Here is a 16,761-nt window from a genome sequence, read left to right on the forward strand (position 1 = left end):
TCGTAAAATGGAAGATGTTTATCTGCAAGTGCAAGCTATCTGAAAAAAGCGATCTTCGTGCTCCTACTTTCAAAAGATCTTTCAATAAGATACCACATGGTAGGCTTATAACAAAGGTTAAAGCATGTGAAACAAAATAGCTAAATGGGTAGCAAATTGGCTTTTACATAGAAAACAGTGAGAAAGGGTAAAGCATAGTTATTCCAATGGAGGAAAGCAGTGTTCCACAAAGATTAGTGCTGGCACCTTTGTTATTCATAATTTACATTAAATGATCAGGATTAAGGAATAAGTAACTCAGTATCAAAGTTTACATATGATACCAGTGCATATAGGAGGATATAGCCAAAATTGAGGGTGAATGCAACGTAATACAAGATAGTAGAATTGACCAAGTGACTGTATTGACCAATTGCTACACAGTGCGGGCTACTTAGGTAACTATAAGTCTACAGCTGGAGATGATTGAAGAAGCACATATGGTGTTAGTGATCCGTTCTTAATCCCAATAAACCACCAGCGTTTGTTCAGTTAATTGGTCTCTCTGCCTATATTGTTTCAAGCACCAACTAATGTGTTAATCTCAAGGGCGCAACTAGGGTTCACCAGACAAAGCGAACCTGATAACCAAAAACATAAAACTGGTGATGAGGATAAACTGGATCAGTTGATGGCAATCAAGAAAGCCATGGTAAGTCAGCTAAATTACTTCACCACTACCTTGAAAGCTGCTTGAAAGCGCGGTCGCCTTAGTCATCAAGTATGCCATGGTTTTGGCATCTTGAACGATTCAACCCCATTTCCGATGACTGGTTTCATTACGTTGAACGCCTAGTGTTCTTCTTTACACTAACGACAACACAAGGTAGGACAAGAAGAGGGTGATTCTTCTGTCCACATGTGGGAGCAAAACATATGGGCTGATCTACAGCCTCATGTCACCTCACACCCCTGATAGGAAGACTTTTGACAAGTTAGTGAACATTATAAAAAAAAACACCTGAAGCCAAAGCCCTCAATCGCTATGCAGCATTTTAAATTCACTTCGGGAACAGGCTTGCAGGAGAGACAATCGCTGGCTACGTAGTTGCTTTAAAGGAATTAACGGAATATTGTGATTTGGGAACTTCAATTAATGACATGTTGGGAGGCTGAATCGGGGATGGTGCTATTCAAAAGCGATTGCTAGCTGAAACTAATCTAGGCTTCAGTAAGGCATTAGAATTGGCAACAGCCATGGAGAGCGTTGTTAGAGGCTCGGAGGCAATAAAGGATACACAACATGGCATCATCCATCTTGTAGGGCGGGAAGGGCCGGTAACAAAAGGTGCGAAAATGTCAGACTCTGCAGAAGGGTGGGGAATGCCCACTATGTACAGCCATTGAAGAACAACAGTACTACAGTGAAAACCCATGACATTAATGAGAGAAATATATCGAGGTAGCCTGCAGGCAATTGACAGTTCAGAAATATTGAATGCTTTTTCTGCCACCATAATGGTCACATAATGTGGCACTGTCAAGATAGGCTGAGACAGCATTTTAAAAACAAAGGTAGAAATTGCAAAATCTGTCTCAGTGAAGAACCAGAGGAAGCAGAATCTGATATCTTATAATATTCATTATACAATCTGAAAGTGAATAGAACTGAGCCAATCCAGGTTGTCATTAGAGACAATGAACAACCTATCAAAATGAAGGTCAATACTGGGGCATCAATATCTGTCATAGGAGAACATATGCTCAGACACTTGAATAAAGGAGTCCATCCTCTAACTTTGAAAGAATTGGACACTAAATTAAAAACATATATGGGTGAAGAAATAAGAGTGAAAGACATGTGTAAAGTCCTGGTGCAGTATGGGGATCAGTCTGCAAATGTACCCCTCATAGTAGTAGCTGGGGCAGGCCCCAGTTTAATTGGTTGCAAGTGGCTCAAAAAGATTACATTGCAAAGAGCCGAGATTTTTCAAATCGGAAAAAGAAACTTACAGGAATTGTTACAAAACTATGCTCCCATTTTCAGTGACGAGCTAGGAAGGATTTGTGGGCTAAAAACAAAAATAAAAACAAAAAAACTGCAGATGCTGGAAATCCAAAACAAAAACAGAATTACCTGGAAAAACTCAGCAGGTCTGGCAGCATCGGCGGAGAAGAAAAGAGTTGACGTTTCGAGTCCTCATGACCCTTCGACAGAACTTGAGTTCGAGTCCAAGAAAGAGTTGAAATATAAGCTGGTTTAAGGTGTGTGTGTGGGGGGCGGAGAGATAGAGAGATGGTGGGGGGTGTGGTTGTAGGGACAAACAAGCAGTGATAGAAGCAGATCATCAAAAGATGTCAACGACAATAGTACAATAGAACACATAGGTGTTAAAGTTAAAGTTGGTGATATTATCTAAACGAATGTGCTAATTAAGAATGGATGGTAGGGCACTCAAGGTATAGCTCTAGTGGGGTTTTTTTTTATATATAATGGAAATAGGTGGGAAAAGGAAAATCTTTATAATTTATTGGAAAAAAAAGGAAGGGGGAAACAGAAAGGGGGTGGGGATGGGGGAGGGAGCTCACGACCTAAAGTTGTTGAATTCAATATTCAGTCCGGAAGGCTGTAAAGTCCCTAGTCGGAAGATGAGGTGTTGTTCCTCCAGTTTACGTTGGGCTTCACTGGAACAATGCAGCAAGCCAAGGACAGACATGTGGGCAAGAGAGCAGGGTGGAGTGTTAAAATGGCAAGCGACAGGGAGGTTTGGGTCATTCTTGCGGACAGACCGCAGGTGTTCTGCAAAGCGGTCGCCCAGTTTACGTTTGGTCTCTCCAATGTAGAGGAGACCACATTGGGAGCAACGAATGCAATAGACTAAGTTGGGGGAAATGCAAGTGAAATGCTGCTTCACTTGAAAGGAGTGTTTGGGTCCTTGGACGGTGAGGAGAGAGGAAGTGAAGGGGCAGGTGTTGCATCTTTTGCGTGGGCATGGGGTGGTGCCATAGGAGGGGGTTGAGGAGTAGGGGGTGATGGAGGAGTGGACCAGGGTGTCCCGGAGGGAGCGATCCCTATGGAATGCCGTGAAGGGGGGTGAAGGGAAAATGTGTTTGGTGGTGGCATCATGCTGGAGTTGGCGGAAATGGCGGAGGATGATCCTTTGAATGCGGAGGCTGGTGGGGTGATAAGTGAGGACAAGGGGGACCCTATCATGTTTCTGGGAGGGAGGAGAAGGCGTGAGGGCGGATGCGCGGGAGATGGGCCGGACACGGTTGAGGGCCCTGTCAACGACCGTGGGTGGAAAACCTCGGTTAAGGAAGAAGGAGGACATGTCAGAGGAACTGTTTTTGAATATAGCATCATCGGAACAGATGCGACGGAGGCGAAGGAACTGAGAGAATGGGATGGAGTCCTTACAGGAAGCGGGGTGTGAGGAGCTGTAGTCGAGATAGCTGTGGGAGTCGGTGGGTTTGTAATGGATATTGGTGGACAGTCTATCACCAGAGATTGAGGCAGAGAGGTCAAGGAAGGGAAGGGAAATGTCAGAGATGGATCACGTGAAAATGATGGAGGGGTGGAAATTGGAAGCTAAATTAATAAATTTTTCCAAGTCCCGACGAGAGCATGAACCGGCACCGAAGTAATCATCGATGTACCGGAGAAAGAGTTGTGGAAGGGGGCCGGAATAGGACTGGAACAAGGAATGTTCCACATACCCCATAAAGAGACAGGCATAGCTGGGGCCCATGCGGGTACCCATAGCCACGCCTTTTATTTGGAGGAAGTGAGAGGAGTTGAAGGAGAAATTGTTCAGTGTGAGAACAAGTTCAGCCAGACGGAGGAGAGTAGTGGTGGATGGGGATTGTTCGGGCCTCTGTTCGAGGAAGAAGCTAAGGGCCCTCAGACCATCCTGGTGGGGGATGGAGGTGTAGAGGGATTGGACGTCCATGGTGAAGAGGAAGCGGTTGGGGCCAGGGAACTGGAAATTGTTGATGTGACGTAAGGTGTCAGAGGAATCACGGATGTAGGTGGGAAGGGACTGGACAAGGGGAGAGAGAAGGGAGTCAAGATAACGAGAAATGAGTTCTGTGGGGCAGGAGCAAGATTGTCTCAGCTTACGTCACATCAACAATTTCCAGTTCCCTGGCCCCAACCGCTTCCTCTTCACCATGGACGTCCAATCCCTCTACACCTCCATCCCCCACCAGGATGGTCTGAGGGCCCTTAGCTTCTTCCTGGAACAGAGGCCCGAACAATCCCCATCCACCACTACTCTCCTCCGTCTGGCTGAACTTGTTCTCACACTGAACAATTTCTCCTTCAACTCCTCTCACTTCCTCCAAATAAAAGGTGTGGCTATGGGTACCCGCCTGGGCCCCAGCTATGCCTGTCTCTTTATGGGGTATGTGGAACATTCCTTGTTGCAGTCCTACTCCGGCCCCTTTCCACAACTCTTTCTCCGGTACATCGATGATTACTTCGGTGCCGCTTCATGCTCTCGTCGGCACTTGGAAAAATTTATTAATTTTGCTTCCGATCTCCACCCCTCCATCATTTTCACGTGGTCCATCTCTGACACTTCCCTTCCCTTCCTTGACCTCTCTGCCTCAATCTCTGGTGATAGACTGTCCACCAATATCCATTACAAACCCACCAACTCCCACAGCTATCTCGACTACAGCTCCTCACACCCCGCTTCCTGTAAGGACTCCATCCCATTCTTTCAGTTCCTTCGCCTCCGTCGCATCTGTTCCGATGATGCTACATTCAAAAACAGTTCCTCTGACATGTCCTCCTTCTTCCTTAACCGAGGTTTTCCACCCACGGTCGTTGACAGGGCCCTCAACCGTGTCCGGCCCATCTCCCGCGCATCCGCCCTCACGCCTTCTCCTCCCTCCCAGAAACATGATAGGGTCCCCCTTGTCCTCACTTATCACCCCACCAGCCTCCGCATTCAAAGGATCATCCTCCGCCATTTCCGCCAACTCCAGCATGATGCCACCACCAAACACATTTTCCCTTCACCCCCCTTATCGGCATTCCGTAGGTATCGCTCCCTCCGGGACACCCTGGTCCACTCCTCCATCACCCCCTACTCCTCAACCCCCTCCTATGGCACCACCCCATGCCCACGCAAAAGATGCAACACCTGCCCCTTCACTTCCTCTCTCCTCAACGTCCAAGGACCCAAACACTCCTTTCAAGTGAAGCAGCATTTCACTTGCATTTCCCCCAACTTAGTCTATTGCATTCGTTGCTCCCAATGTGGTCTCCTCTACATTGGAGAGACCAAACGTAAACTGGGCGACCGCTTTGCAGAACACCTGCGGTCTGTCTGCAAGAATGACCCAAACCTCCCTGTCGCTTGCCATTTTAACACTCCACCCTGCTCTCTTGCCCACACGTCTGTCCTTGGCTTGCTGCATTGTTCCAGTGAAGCCCAACGTAAACTGGAGGAACAACACCTCATCTTCCGACTAGGGACTTTATAGCCTTCCGGACTGAATATTGAATTCAACAACTTTAGGTCGTGAGCTCCCTCCCCCATCCCCACCCCCTTTCTGTTTCCCCCTTCCTTTTTTTTTTCCAATAAATTATAAAGATTTTCCTTTTCCCACCTATTTCTATTATATAAAAAAAAACCCCACTAGAGCTATACTTGAGTGCCCTACCATCCATTCTTAATTAGCACATTCGTTTAGATAATATCACCAACTTTAACTTTAACACCTATGTGTCCTATTGTACTATTGTCGTTGACATCTTTTGATGATCTGCTTCTATCACTGCTTGTTTGTCCCTACAACCACACCCCCCCCCCCACCTCTCTGTCTCTCTATCTCTCCGCCCCCCACACACACACCTTAAACCAGCTTATATTTCAACTCTTTCTTGGACTCGAACTCAAGTTCTGTCGAAGGGTCATGAGGACTCGAAACGTCAACTCTTTTCTTCTCCGCCGATGCTGCCAGACCTGCTGAGTTTTTCCAGGATTTGTGGGCTACAAGCCAAAATCCACATAGGCCCTAATGCAACTCCCAGATTATCAGAGCCAGACCAGTCCCTCATGCTCTATAGGACAAGGTTGAGACCGAGATAAACAGGCTGGAAAAGTTGGATAGCTTACAACCGGTGCAATTTTCTGAGTGGGTGGCACCCATAGTACCCATACTGAAGCCAGACCAAAGTGTTCGTTTATGTGGTTAACCATAAACCGTAAGTTAACCGTAAACAGAGTGGCCAAATTTGATAGACACCCGATGCCGAAGATTGATGAATTATATTAAAAATTGGCAGGGGCATCACATATTCAAAACTCGACATGAGCCACTCCTACCAGCAGGTACAGCTAGAAGAAGGCTCTAGGGAATTCGTGACCATCAATACACATTGAGGATTGTATCAATATACTTGACTAACTTTTGGGGTCTCATCGGGGTGTGCTATTTTCTAGCGTACCATGGAAAATCTACTTCAAGGACTTCCCCATGTCATTGTTTATCTGAATGATGTCTTAGTCACTGGACAAAGTGACGAAGAACACTTAGCTAATTTGGAGGAGGTGCTGAAACACAAGCAGGGCTGCGCTTGAAGCAAAAAAAAAAAAAAATCTTTTCCCAACCAAAGAGGTAGTTTCCTTGGCCATGAGGTTGACGCACAGGGCCTGAATCCCATGGAAGAAAAGGTCAAGGCTATTCATGAGACACCTGCACCGAGAAACACTACAGAACTAAAAGCCTCCTTAGGGATGCTAAACTATTATGGACATTTTCTCCCAAATCTATCAACCGTACTGGCTCTGTTATACGCACTGCTTAAGAAAAACCATAAATGGATTTGGCAAGCTCTGCACCTGTACGTGTTTCTGAATTGTTAAGATCATCGGTCCTACTGGTCCACTTTGACCCAAAGAAAGAATTGATTTTAACTTGAGACGCATCCCTTATGGAGTAGGGGCTGTACTTTCACATCAGATGGCGGATGGCTCCGAATGACCCATTGGTTATACATCTCACTTGCTCAGTGCTGCAGAGCGATGATATTCTCAAATTGAGGAGGGTTTGTCTGTCATGCTTGGCGTTCAGAAATTCCATCAGTACCTCCACAGTTGCCATTTTCACATAATATCCGACCAGAAGCCTCTGCCAGGATTACTTGGAGAGGATAAGGTGATACCACCCCAAGGCATCTGCTCACATCCAGAGGTGGGCACTGATATTACGAATGCTTACGAATATGCTTTTATTCACCGATCAGGAAGCCAGGTCACATATGCTGATGTATTGAGCCGCCTCCCCTTGCCAGATAACAATGTGAAGGTTCCAATTCCCCAGGAATTTGTCTTAGTACCAAGTCCTTCCCTGTCCAGGCCAAACAAATCAGTGAGTGGATAAACTGCGGTCCACTTTTATCTCATGTCCGGGAGCAGGTCTTGAATGGATGGTCAGTCAAGCCCAATTCTGATGACATGAAGCCCTATTTCAATCACAGATATGAGCTCACCTGCCAGGACAGCACATTGCTCTGGGGAGCAAGGGTTATCGTGGCCCTGAGAGGGCGAAGGCCATTACCAGCCGAATGACATAGCGTTCACCCTGCCATTTGTAGGATGAAGATGTTCGTGCACGCTACTTCTCGTGGCCAGGGATGGACATGGACAGGGTGCGCCTCCACATTGACTACGTGGGGCACGATGTTCCTTTTACTAATAGATGCCCATTCCAAGTGGATGGATGTCTACGAAGCCCGGTCACCCATGTCTGCTAACACCAAAAACCCTTTGCGACAGAGTTTTGCAGTGTACAAGTTACAAGAGGTGCTCGTGTCAGACAACAGGACTGCATTTACCAGTAGGGATTTCCAAAATTTCCAACCCTCAACTGAAAAACTCATATCAAAACCTCGCCTTACCACCCCGCCTCTAATGGTTTGGCTGAGCGTGCGGTCCAAACTTTTAAGTCTGGGATGAAAAAGCTGGACAGGTATTCCATCAGCACCAGATTGTCACGGTTCCTGTTTGCATACCAGATGACGCAACACAAGACCACCGGTATTGCCCCTGCGGAATTACTAATGAAGAGACAGCTCCGCACCCGTCTAACTCTTATCAGGCCAAATTTAGAGGGGAAGGTGGAGAGAAGTCAAGAGGCCCAGAAGGCTGGACATGATGGCCATAATCATGAAAGAAATTTCATGATGGGAGACACAGTTCTCACAAAGAACTTTGGAGATGGCCCTAACTGGTTATTAGGCGAAGTGAGTGCTGTGACAGGACCTCTCTCCTATAATGTATCGGTAAATGGCCAAATAATTAGATGACATGTGGATCATCTCTGGAGAAGAGAGACAGTCCCACAAGAAGGAATGCCGTTATCATTTGCATTTGAGACTGCACCGCACTTGGAAGAAATGTCACACGATTTGGAAGTACTGGTGGGGCCTGTTACACCTGAGAAGTTAGAAGTCACAAACTTCCCACTTCCACCAAAGAGTCTGGTGGACAGTTGACCCCCGAGTTCTCGGAAAAAACAGCTGAGGCCATTGAGCTACAGCGCTTGACACGTCCGAGGAAGCCGCCTGAGAGGCTTGACTTGTGAATAGTTATTCATGTAAATAGTTGGGATGTTGTGATGCCTGTCAGTTGTACTTTCAAGTAAAGGGGAAGGGATGTGGTAAAGTGGAGTGCTATGTACATTTAAGAGAATGTAATGTAATTTGTTGACCATGTGACTGTATTGACCAATCGCTACACAGTGCCGGCTACTTTGGTAACTCTGGCCAGGATTTTCCCCTTGGCGATTTGGGGGCGGGGCCCACTCGCCGATGGGAAAATGACATGGGATGACGTCAGGAGGAACCCCCGACGTCATCCCGGTCCCTTTAAATAGGCCATTGACAGGATAATTAACCTTATTAAACACTCTGCCCGGCCAACCTTAAGGCTGGCGGGCAGGCCAGGAGCCCCAGCTGACTGCAGATTATTAAATGAAACTTCATCCACTGGCGGGATGAAGTTTCATGTCCGTTTTTTTAAAAGGTTAATAAATTTTATGTGTTTATTATTAAGATGTCCCACCTCGTGTGACATTGTCACATGAGGGGGACACGTTAATAATTTTAATATTTATCTATTTTTAGAGTTTACTTACCTCTCATGAATCTTCCTGAGACAGGACTTTGCCTCAGGAAGCAGTGTGCTCTTTCGTGTGCATGCCCGAAAGAGCGCACTTTGACAGGTGGGGAGTCCCTCCCACCCCCGGCACAGGAAGTGCGTCCCGTCGGGCAGGCCGCTGGGTGGCCCTTAATAGGTCCGCCCACTCAAAATGGCGGCGGGCCCCATTTCGGTGGCAGGGGTCAGCTGCCCGCTCGCCGCTGAGCCGGTGGGGCCCGCCTGCCAACCGAGGGCAAAATTCTGCCCTCTAAGTCTAGAGCTGGAGATGATTGAAGAAGTACACATGGTGTTTGTGCTCTGTTCTTAGTTCTAATAAACCACCAGTGTTTGTTCAGTTAATTGGTCTCTCTGCCTATATTGTTTCAAGCACCAACTAATGTGTTGATATCAAGGGCGTAGCTAATGTTTGCCAGACAAAGCGAACTTGATTATCAAAATCCTAGAAGTGATGCATTTTGGTAGGAAGGACATAATATGACCTGCACAGTTTAGAAAATAAGGAACCGAATGGGCTAGAAGAACAAAGGGATTTACGGATACAGGTGAACAAGCTTTCAAAAGCAATATGAGAAAAAAAACTTTCACACAGCGAGCGGTTAGGGTCTGGGTTACACTGCCTGAGAGAATGGTGGAGGCAGGTCCAATCAAGGCATTCAAAAGGGAATTAGACTGTTATTTGAAAAGGAACAACGTGCAGGATTACGGTGAGAAGGCAGGCGAATGGTACTAAGTAAATTGATCATTCAGAGAGCGGAGCAGACATGATGGGCTGAATGACTTCCTTTTGCACTATAAAAATTCTGAGAGTCTGTGAAATCATTAAAATCAGCAACGCAGAGCAGGAGAGCAACAAAGATACTAATTAAGCTCTGCTTGCTGCCGTAAATTATATTCTGCTAGTTATGTTATTATATGTACTGCTCCATGTAAAGTGCTATATAAATGCAAATTCTTTCTTTCTATTCGAAGCAGCTCCATGTAATATAATCTAATTGTAGCCTCTTGAGTGAAATTGCATAATTTGCATAATTGCATTATTAGTACCAATTATTGTCTAATTACGGGCAGATTTAACCTTACATCTAAGAGAGGGCTTGGCCTAAATAGCCAAGTGGTTCTGGTACTGGGTTTGTAACCCCAAGATCAAGAGTTCAAGTCTCATAATGGCAAACAATGTAACTTCATCTGAAACAGATGGAAACGGGTTTGTACTCGAAAGAGTTACATCTAAGAGAGTGAGGACACTTTCATCACATTGACCTAACTGGGTCTTAAACATGGTTTTGAGAAAGGAGATATTCCTCTTCCTTGTAGTTTGGAAACTGTTGGTACTTGCAACTTTGCTTTTCCAGCATTTAACAGAAAGATGAGTAGGCTTAACTAGAAGCAGGTTTAAATACAAACTACGTAAGGTAGCAAATAATCTTTAATCCTAAGGAACGTTTACGTTTCTGATTTTGTTCTACATTTGCTTACCAATAATATCGAACCACAACTGGCTCTTAGTGAGTTCTGTACTGGTCACCCCAACCATATGATTCACAGGGTCTGTCTCCATGACAGCAAAGTTAAAGTGAGGCTCATCAAAAGCCAAAGGTTCAGTGGATGGTGAAGGCTTCTGAATCCATTCAATGTGCAGACGGACAGTCGCTGATTTCTGAGGACTCCCATTGTCAGAAGCACGAATCTGAAAGTACAGATTACAATTTAATGGCTTGGATTCCAAAAATAATTCTAACCGTGAATGTGTCATATTTTGAATTTCAGAACAGTATGGAACAGTATTACGTGGCCTCATACCTTGGTGACTGGATCTAACTATCCTTGTATTACTCCTGCTACGTATCTGCTATATAGCAGTAGTAGAACATTTTATGGCACCAGCGCCACTGGCAGCTGTATAGAGCTGTACATTCTCTCCAGAAACAACCATCAGGCAAGAAGGATAACATTTTATCATTGGGTATCTTTACAGTACAAATAAACATTGTGTGAAAATTTCTCAAATCCCTGTTCCATTCTACTGAAATCCTATGGAAATATTACAGTCACAACATTCCCTGAGCCATCCACACGAGAGACAGCACTTGTATCAAATGGCCAAATGATTTTTTTGACTATTAGTAATTTCTACATTGTAACAATCTACATTAAAATGAAATAAACATGTATGTAAGTTAATACACATTCTATGAGTTATTTAAAAATATGATCCTATGCTTATTGTATAAAAAGAATCTTAAGTGGGATACGGTGCAAGTCATACATGATGTAGTGAACCTCCTTCTTGTAGATTAAACTGGAGCTGCCTCTAATCTGTCATCAGCATTTAACCCAACTACACTCTCAATGAGTTTTTTTAATCTGTCAGTTATCAGCTGTCTAACTCCAACAGATTCACTTACAGTTTTGATATTGTTTCTGATCTCTGTACCTAATAAGTAAAAGCTGAGCATGAAGCTGTGCATGAAAGAGCTAAACCCTGCAAGCCATTTCATAGTGAGAAAATACCATTAACTACTAGAGAAATGGATAAAGTTCACTCCTTTACCTGACACCATGACTCAGATTAAATATGTCAGCAGAACCTTCTCTATCCAGTAGTCATACAGTAGACACTTAGAGGTCAATGATACAAGGCAGAAAACCCAATACATCATAATTTAAATAAAAAAGATATAAATTCTGAAATTTTTACATGTGTTGAAAGAGTTCCCACCTTCAGCAGATATGACTAAGAAATTAAGCCATTTGCAGTACAGCCACTTCACGAATGAATGGGATACTATTGAATGAAAGGATCCAAACTGACCCACCCCAGCACAAGGAAGCCTACACTGCCCTACTTTGGCAGCAGCAAGCACGCATTGGAATAGGAAAAAAACAAAAAACTGCAGATGCTGGAAATCCAAAACAAAAACAGAATTACCTGGAAAAACTCAGCAGGTCTGGCAGCATCGGCGGAGAAAAAAAATAATTAACTCTTTTCTTCTCCACCGATGCTGCCAGACCTGCTGAGTTTTTCCAGGTAATTCTGTTTTTGTTTTGGAATAGGAAAGTCATTTAACACAACAGCACAAACAAGCCTGTATTTACTTAAGCAAATCCATACCATAGTACTTCCATTTTCCAATTCATTTCTTTGGGAGACACCAAGCTGATAGTCTGACTGAGAGCAGAACCTTGCTGGGTGGTTATTGTGACCATATAACCTGCAGTACACCATTCCTTGGCATGGTGCCTTAGTACTTCACGACTGTGCCACCCCAATAATTTGTTGACACTTTTAGTAAGCTACACACCGCAGCTTTATTTAAAAAAATCTTTCTTAAAGCAATTACTGTACTTAATATGAAAAGAGAATTAACTACCTGTTATCCACCAGACTTTAATTAAATTGCAATACAACCGCACAACCATTTTGGCTCATTGTCAGTACATTTGTTTTCAGTCTCCAGCATAATTAAAATACACACTGTAGGTAGATAAGTACATGTATTGTCTGTTCATGAACCTGGAACTCTCATTCAGGAACATACTCAATACATACCTAGTATTGTTCACTACAAGTTTACTCTCTTCAAATTCTCTACTCTTAACTACCTGAATCATAATCCACTTATCTTTTTCTAATTTATGACACTATCATGATTATTGCACTTCCAACCTTTCCTCTCTTGTTTCTCCTGACCTTCAAATATACCATCCTACACATTCTTCCTTCCCTTTGCATCCTCACTTTTTGCTGAACAATGGGCCTTTTCCTCAATCTGGTTTTCTTAAAAGACAAAGAAAAATTATAACCCACAAAATATTAAGCTGTACACCCTACATTACCCATATCACTGATTACATATTAGCAATTCATAGCTGGGGCTCAAAAAACAATGGGCAGAATTTTCCCGAGTGGGCACATAGAGGCATGCCACCATTTTACGTGGGCGGGCCAATTAAGGCCCACCCAGCGTGACGTCCGCACGGTGGTGGGGGGGATGATTCCCTGAGCCGAGAGTTCACTCTTTCGCGCATGTGCGCATGAAGGAGCGCACTCATCTCCCAGAGGCTAAGTGCTGCCTTAGGGAGATCGGCTCCATAATAAAAAATCTTAAAAACAGAGAAAAAAAAATTCCCCTGACATGTCCCCTCATGTGACACTGCCACATGAGTTGGGACATGTCCAGCACTTTTAGTCACACTTTTATTAAATTTTTAAAAACCTACATGAAACCTCATCCCGCCCGTGGATGAGGGTTTCATGCTTTTACCAACGCCCGCCAGGGCTCCTGGTCTGCCCGCCAACCTTAAGGTTGGACGGGCAGGTCCACTAATGACGTTAATTACTTTGTCAATGGCCTCAATTGGCCAGTGACAGGTCGGCGGTCACACAGCTGATTTGGCTGAGCCCCCGCCGACCTGATAATTGAAATGAGGCAGGGTGACGTCGGGAGTTCAGCCCAATGTCATCCCGCATCATTTTACACATCGGCGAGCAGACCCCACCACCCCCCAACTGGGAAATCCTGGCCATTAAGTTTTGAGATGAGAAAAATCAAAATTGCTCTCATCAGAGAAAAGAAGATTGAGATTGTTTATGGTGCAGATTACTCAAAAGCTGAAAGGCATGAGGAACATTATTAGAACATAGGTTGCAGCATCAAACAAGATTAGGGAATCAGAAGAATAGTTTCAAATGCTGTAGGATATACAGTGGATAGACTCCCAGCCAAAATAGTGACTTGTTTTAATTGCTTTGAAATCATGCTGGGCTAATGGTTTGTCCAGATAAGAAATACCAGCCTAAATTTCATGGAGGCGGCAGGGGTCTTCCTACCAGGGTCAAGAGTAGGATATAATCCTGCTTCAGCGAGCGGCAGGACCCCGGGTCCGCATTTTGCTGGCAGCAGCCAATTAAGTGGCTGCCTCCAAGACTGCTGTCCAATTAGGGATTGCAGCCTCGCCTTGAGAGCTCACAGTCCAGCCTCAGCAGCGCCACCACTAGTGATGTTCTATTACTGCAGTTGCACTTGGAGAATGAGGGTGCATCCATGGTTGTGCACCCTCAAAGACAGATTAGTGGGATCTGGCGGCACCAGGGCCAGTCAGTAAGGGACCAGCGAGGGGAGAGGCAGTTGCTGGGGTAGACATTGCCACCGGGGGACTGGGGCTTCTCTGTACCTGAGTGGGCCTGAGAGTGCCCAAAAATGACTCCGATTGATCCAGGTTTTACTTGACGAACTCCCCATGTGGAGGCAGGAAGGGGCCCTTAATTTGCCTCTTAATTGGCTCAACTGGACTCCCAGAGAGCAGTTCCTCTGTCACTTTTCCTGCTGCTGGCAAAATGGCATGGTGGCAGGAAGATGCCAGGCCCACCAACCCCCCCCACCCCCCACCACCCCCCCCACCCCAACACCTTACTATGTCATTTTGCCATCCTCCTCCCCTGCCAACCCATCTCCAATGAACCTGGAAAATACAGGCCACAGTTTCTAGAGTAAGGTACAGGCAGATGATTAAATGGTCTGAAGCATTGTGAATGTAATAATATCAGAATGAGAATATCAGGGATGAATATTGCAGATTGAAATATTAGGTTGATATTCATGTAATGTAATGAATTAATGAGCTAAGTAAATTTTGCAGAGATTCTTTAATTGTTCATATTTCTCAAAAGATTGAATTGGAAAGAGTTATTTACAAGGCAAACTGTATTCAATCTGTTGGAAGAACTATCTAAATCACAGGCAGCTTTAGTTCAGTAATGATGTATTTGACGCCTGAGGCTGTGTGTGGGTAGGTGTGTGAAATACACATGAATTTTGGCACTTAGTATCAGCTGTAGCCACATCCAGGATTGATGCAACTGACACCGTGCACAATTACGTCTCCCTATTACAAAAAGGATAGAGGCAGTGGAGAAGGTGTAAAAAGAGAACTAGCAGAGCTGAGAAGTTCTATATAGATTGAACAGGCTGGAGCTCTGTTCTCTCGAAAAAAGAGGACTGAAGGGTCATCTAGCAAAGGTCTTTAAAATTATGAAGGTGTTTGGTAGTTTATATATACAGAAAATGGTTCCTCTTGTGGGGAAATCCAAAACCTGGGGTCATAACAGAAGGGAGTCACTAACAAATCCAATTTGGAATTCAGGGGATACTTCTTTATCCACAAGTAGTTACAATGCGGAACTTGCTAACACATGGCATGGTTGAAGCAAACAGTATAGATATATTTAAGGGGATACTGAACGAATACACCAGTAGAAGGTTATGCTGATAAGGTCAGATGAGGAAACTTCTGTGGAACAAATACCGTTGGTCAGTTGGGCTGAATGACAAGTTTTGGACTGCGAGTTTTATGTAATATATGGAAGAAAATGTGAGGTTATGCACTTTGGCAGGAAGAATAGAGGAGCTGAATATTATTTAAATGAAGAAAGGCTACAGAAGGCTGCAGCACAGAGGGATTTGGGGGCCCTCGTGCATGAATCACAAAAAGTTAACATACAAGTTCAGCAGGTAATATGAAGATAAATGAAATGTTGGCCTTTATTTCAAAGGGAATGAAGTATAAAAATAGGGAAGTCTTGCTAAAACTATACAAGGCACTAATTAGACCACACCTAGGAAACTGCAAACAGTTTTGTGGCCCTTATCTAAGGAACAATATACTGGCATTGGGGGGCAGTCCAGAGAAGGTTCACTAGGTTGATCCCGGGTATGGAGGGATTTTCTTATGAGGAGAGGTTGTGTAGGTTGGGCCTGTACTCATTGGAGTTTAGAAGAATGAGAAGTGACCTTATTGAAACATATAAGGTTTTTAGGGGACTTGACAGGGTAGATGCTGAGAGGCTGTTTCCCCTTGTGGGAGAGTCTAGGACCAGAGGGCATAATTTCAGAGTAAGGGGTTGCCCATTTAAGACAGAGATGAGGAGGAATTTCTTCTCTCACAGGGTAGTGAATCCATGCAATTCTTTACCGCAGAGGGCTGTAGAGGCTGGGTTGTTAAATATATTCAAGGCTGAGATAGACAGATTTTTAATCAGTAAGGGAATCAAGGGTTATAGGGAAAAAGGCAGGTAAGTGGAGTTGAGGATTGTCAGATTAGCCATGATCTCAATGGATGGCGGAACAGACTTGATGGGCCGAATGGCCTACTTCTGTTCCTGTGTCTTATGGTCTTATGGTAACTGCCACAGTTAATGGACTCCCAACAGAAGCTGAGCCATCATCTACACTCAAACAAAGCTACTGTTGGCAAAAAAATTATTTGAATTTCCCCGAGGGCTCAGCAATGTCATTAAAGGTTCTACTGTTCTTAATTAAAAATTGTGAACATATTTGCCTTCAACACATCAACGCGTTTAAATTATAATCCCAGCAAACCTTTTTTTGCTTCTCTGTAATCAGGCTTTATTTCTATTTAGTGGATTCTGTGTTCTTAGAAGCTGCAATTAAACATATCGTTGTTGGTGACTTTCTTTAAATGCTATTTAGAATATTAACCAGAGTCACTGAAAACATTTGGCAAACTTTGTTCTGCTTGCTAAAATGTCTTTCTGCTGCTTCTTCCTGCACAAAGTTAATAGGCTTGACTTTGTTTTTCATGAAAACAA

General features: G+C 44.3%; 1 protein-coding gene across 2 annotated transcripts in view; it reads right to left on the bottom strand.

Moving 5' to 3' along the window:
- The window catches only part of LOC121281257 (protocadherin Fat 1-like), a 164,568-nt gene that overhangs the window by 59,426 nt on the left and 88,381 nt on the right, over nucleotides 1–16,761 (bottom strand). For both annotated transcript variants that reach the window (XM_041194093.1, XM_041194094.1), the window contains exon 6: nucleotides 10,629–10,839. In XM_041194093.1, the coding sequence (XP_041050027.1) occupies nucleotides 10,629–10,839 (211 nt within the window). The remainder of the gene's footprint in view (nucleotides 1–10,628; nucleotides 10,840–16,761) is intronic.

Source organism: Carcharodon carcharias, chromosome 8 (genome assembly GCF_017639515.1).
Source record: "Carcharodon carcharias isolate sCarCar2 chromosome 8, sCarCar2.pri, whole genome shotgun sequence".
NCBI lineage: Eukaryota > Metazoa > Chordata > Chondrichthyes > Lamniformes > Lamnidae > Carcharodon > Carcharodon carcharias.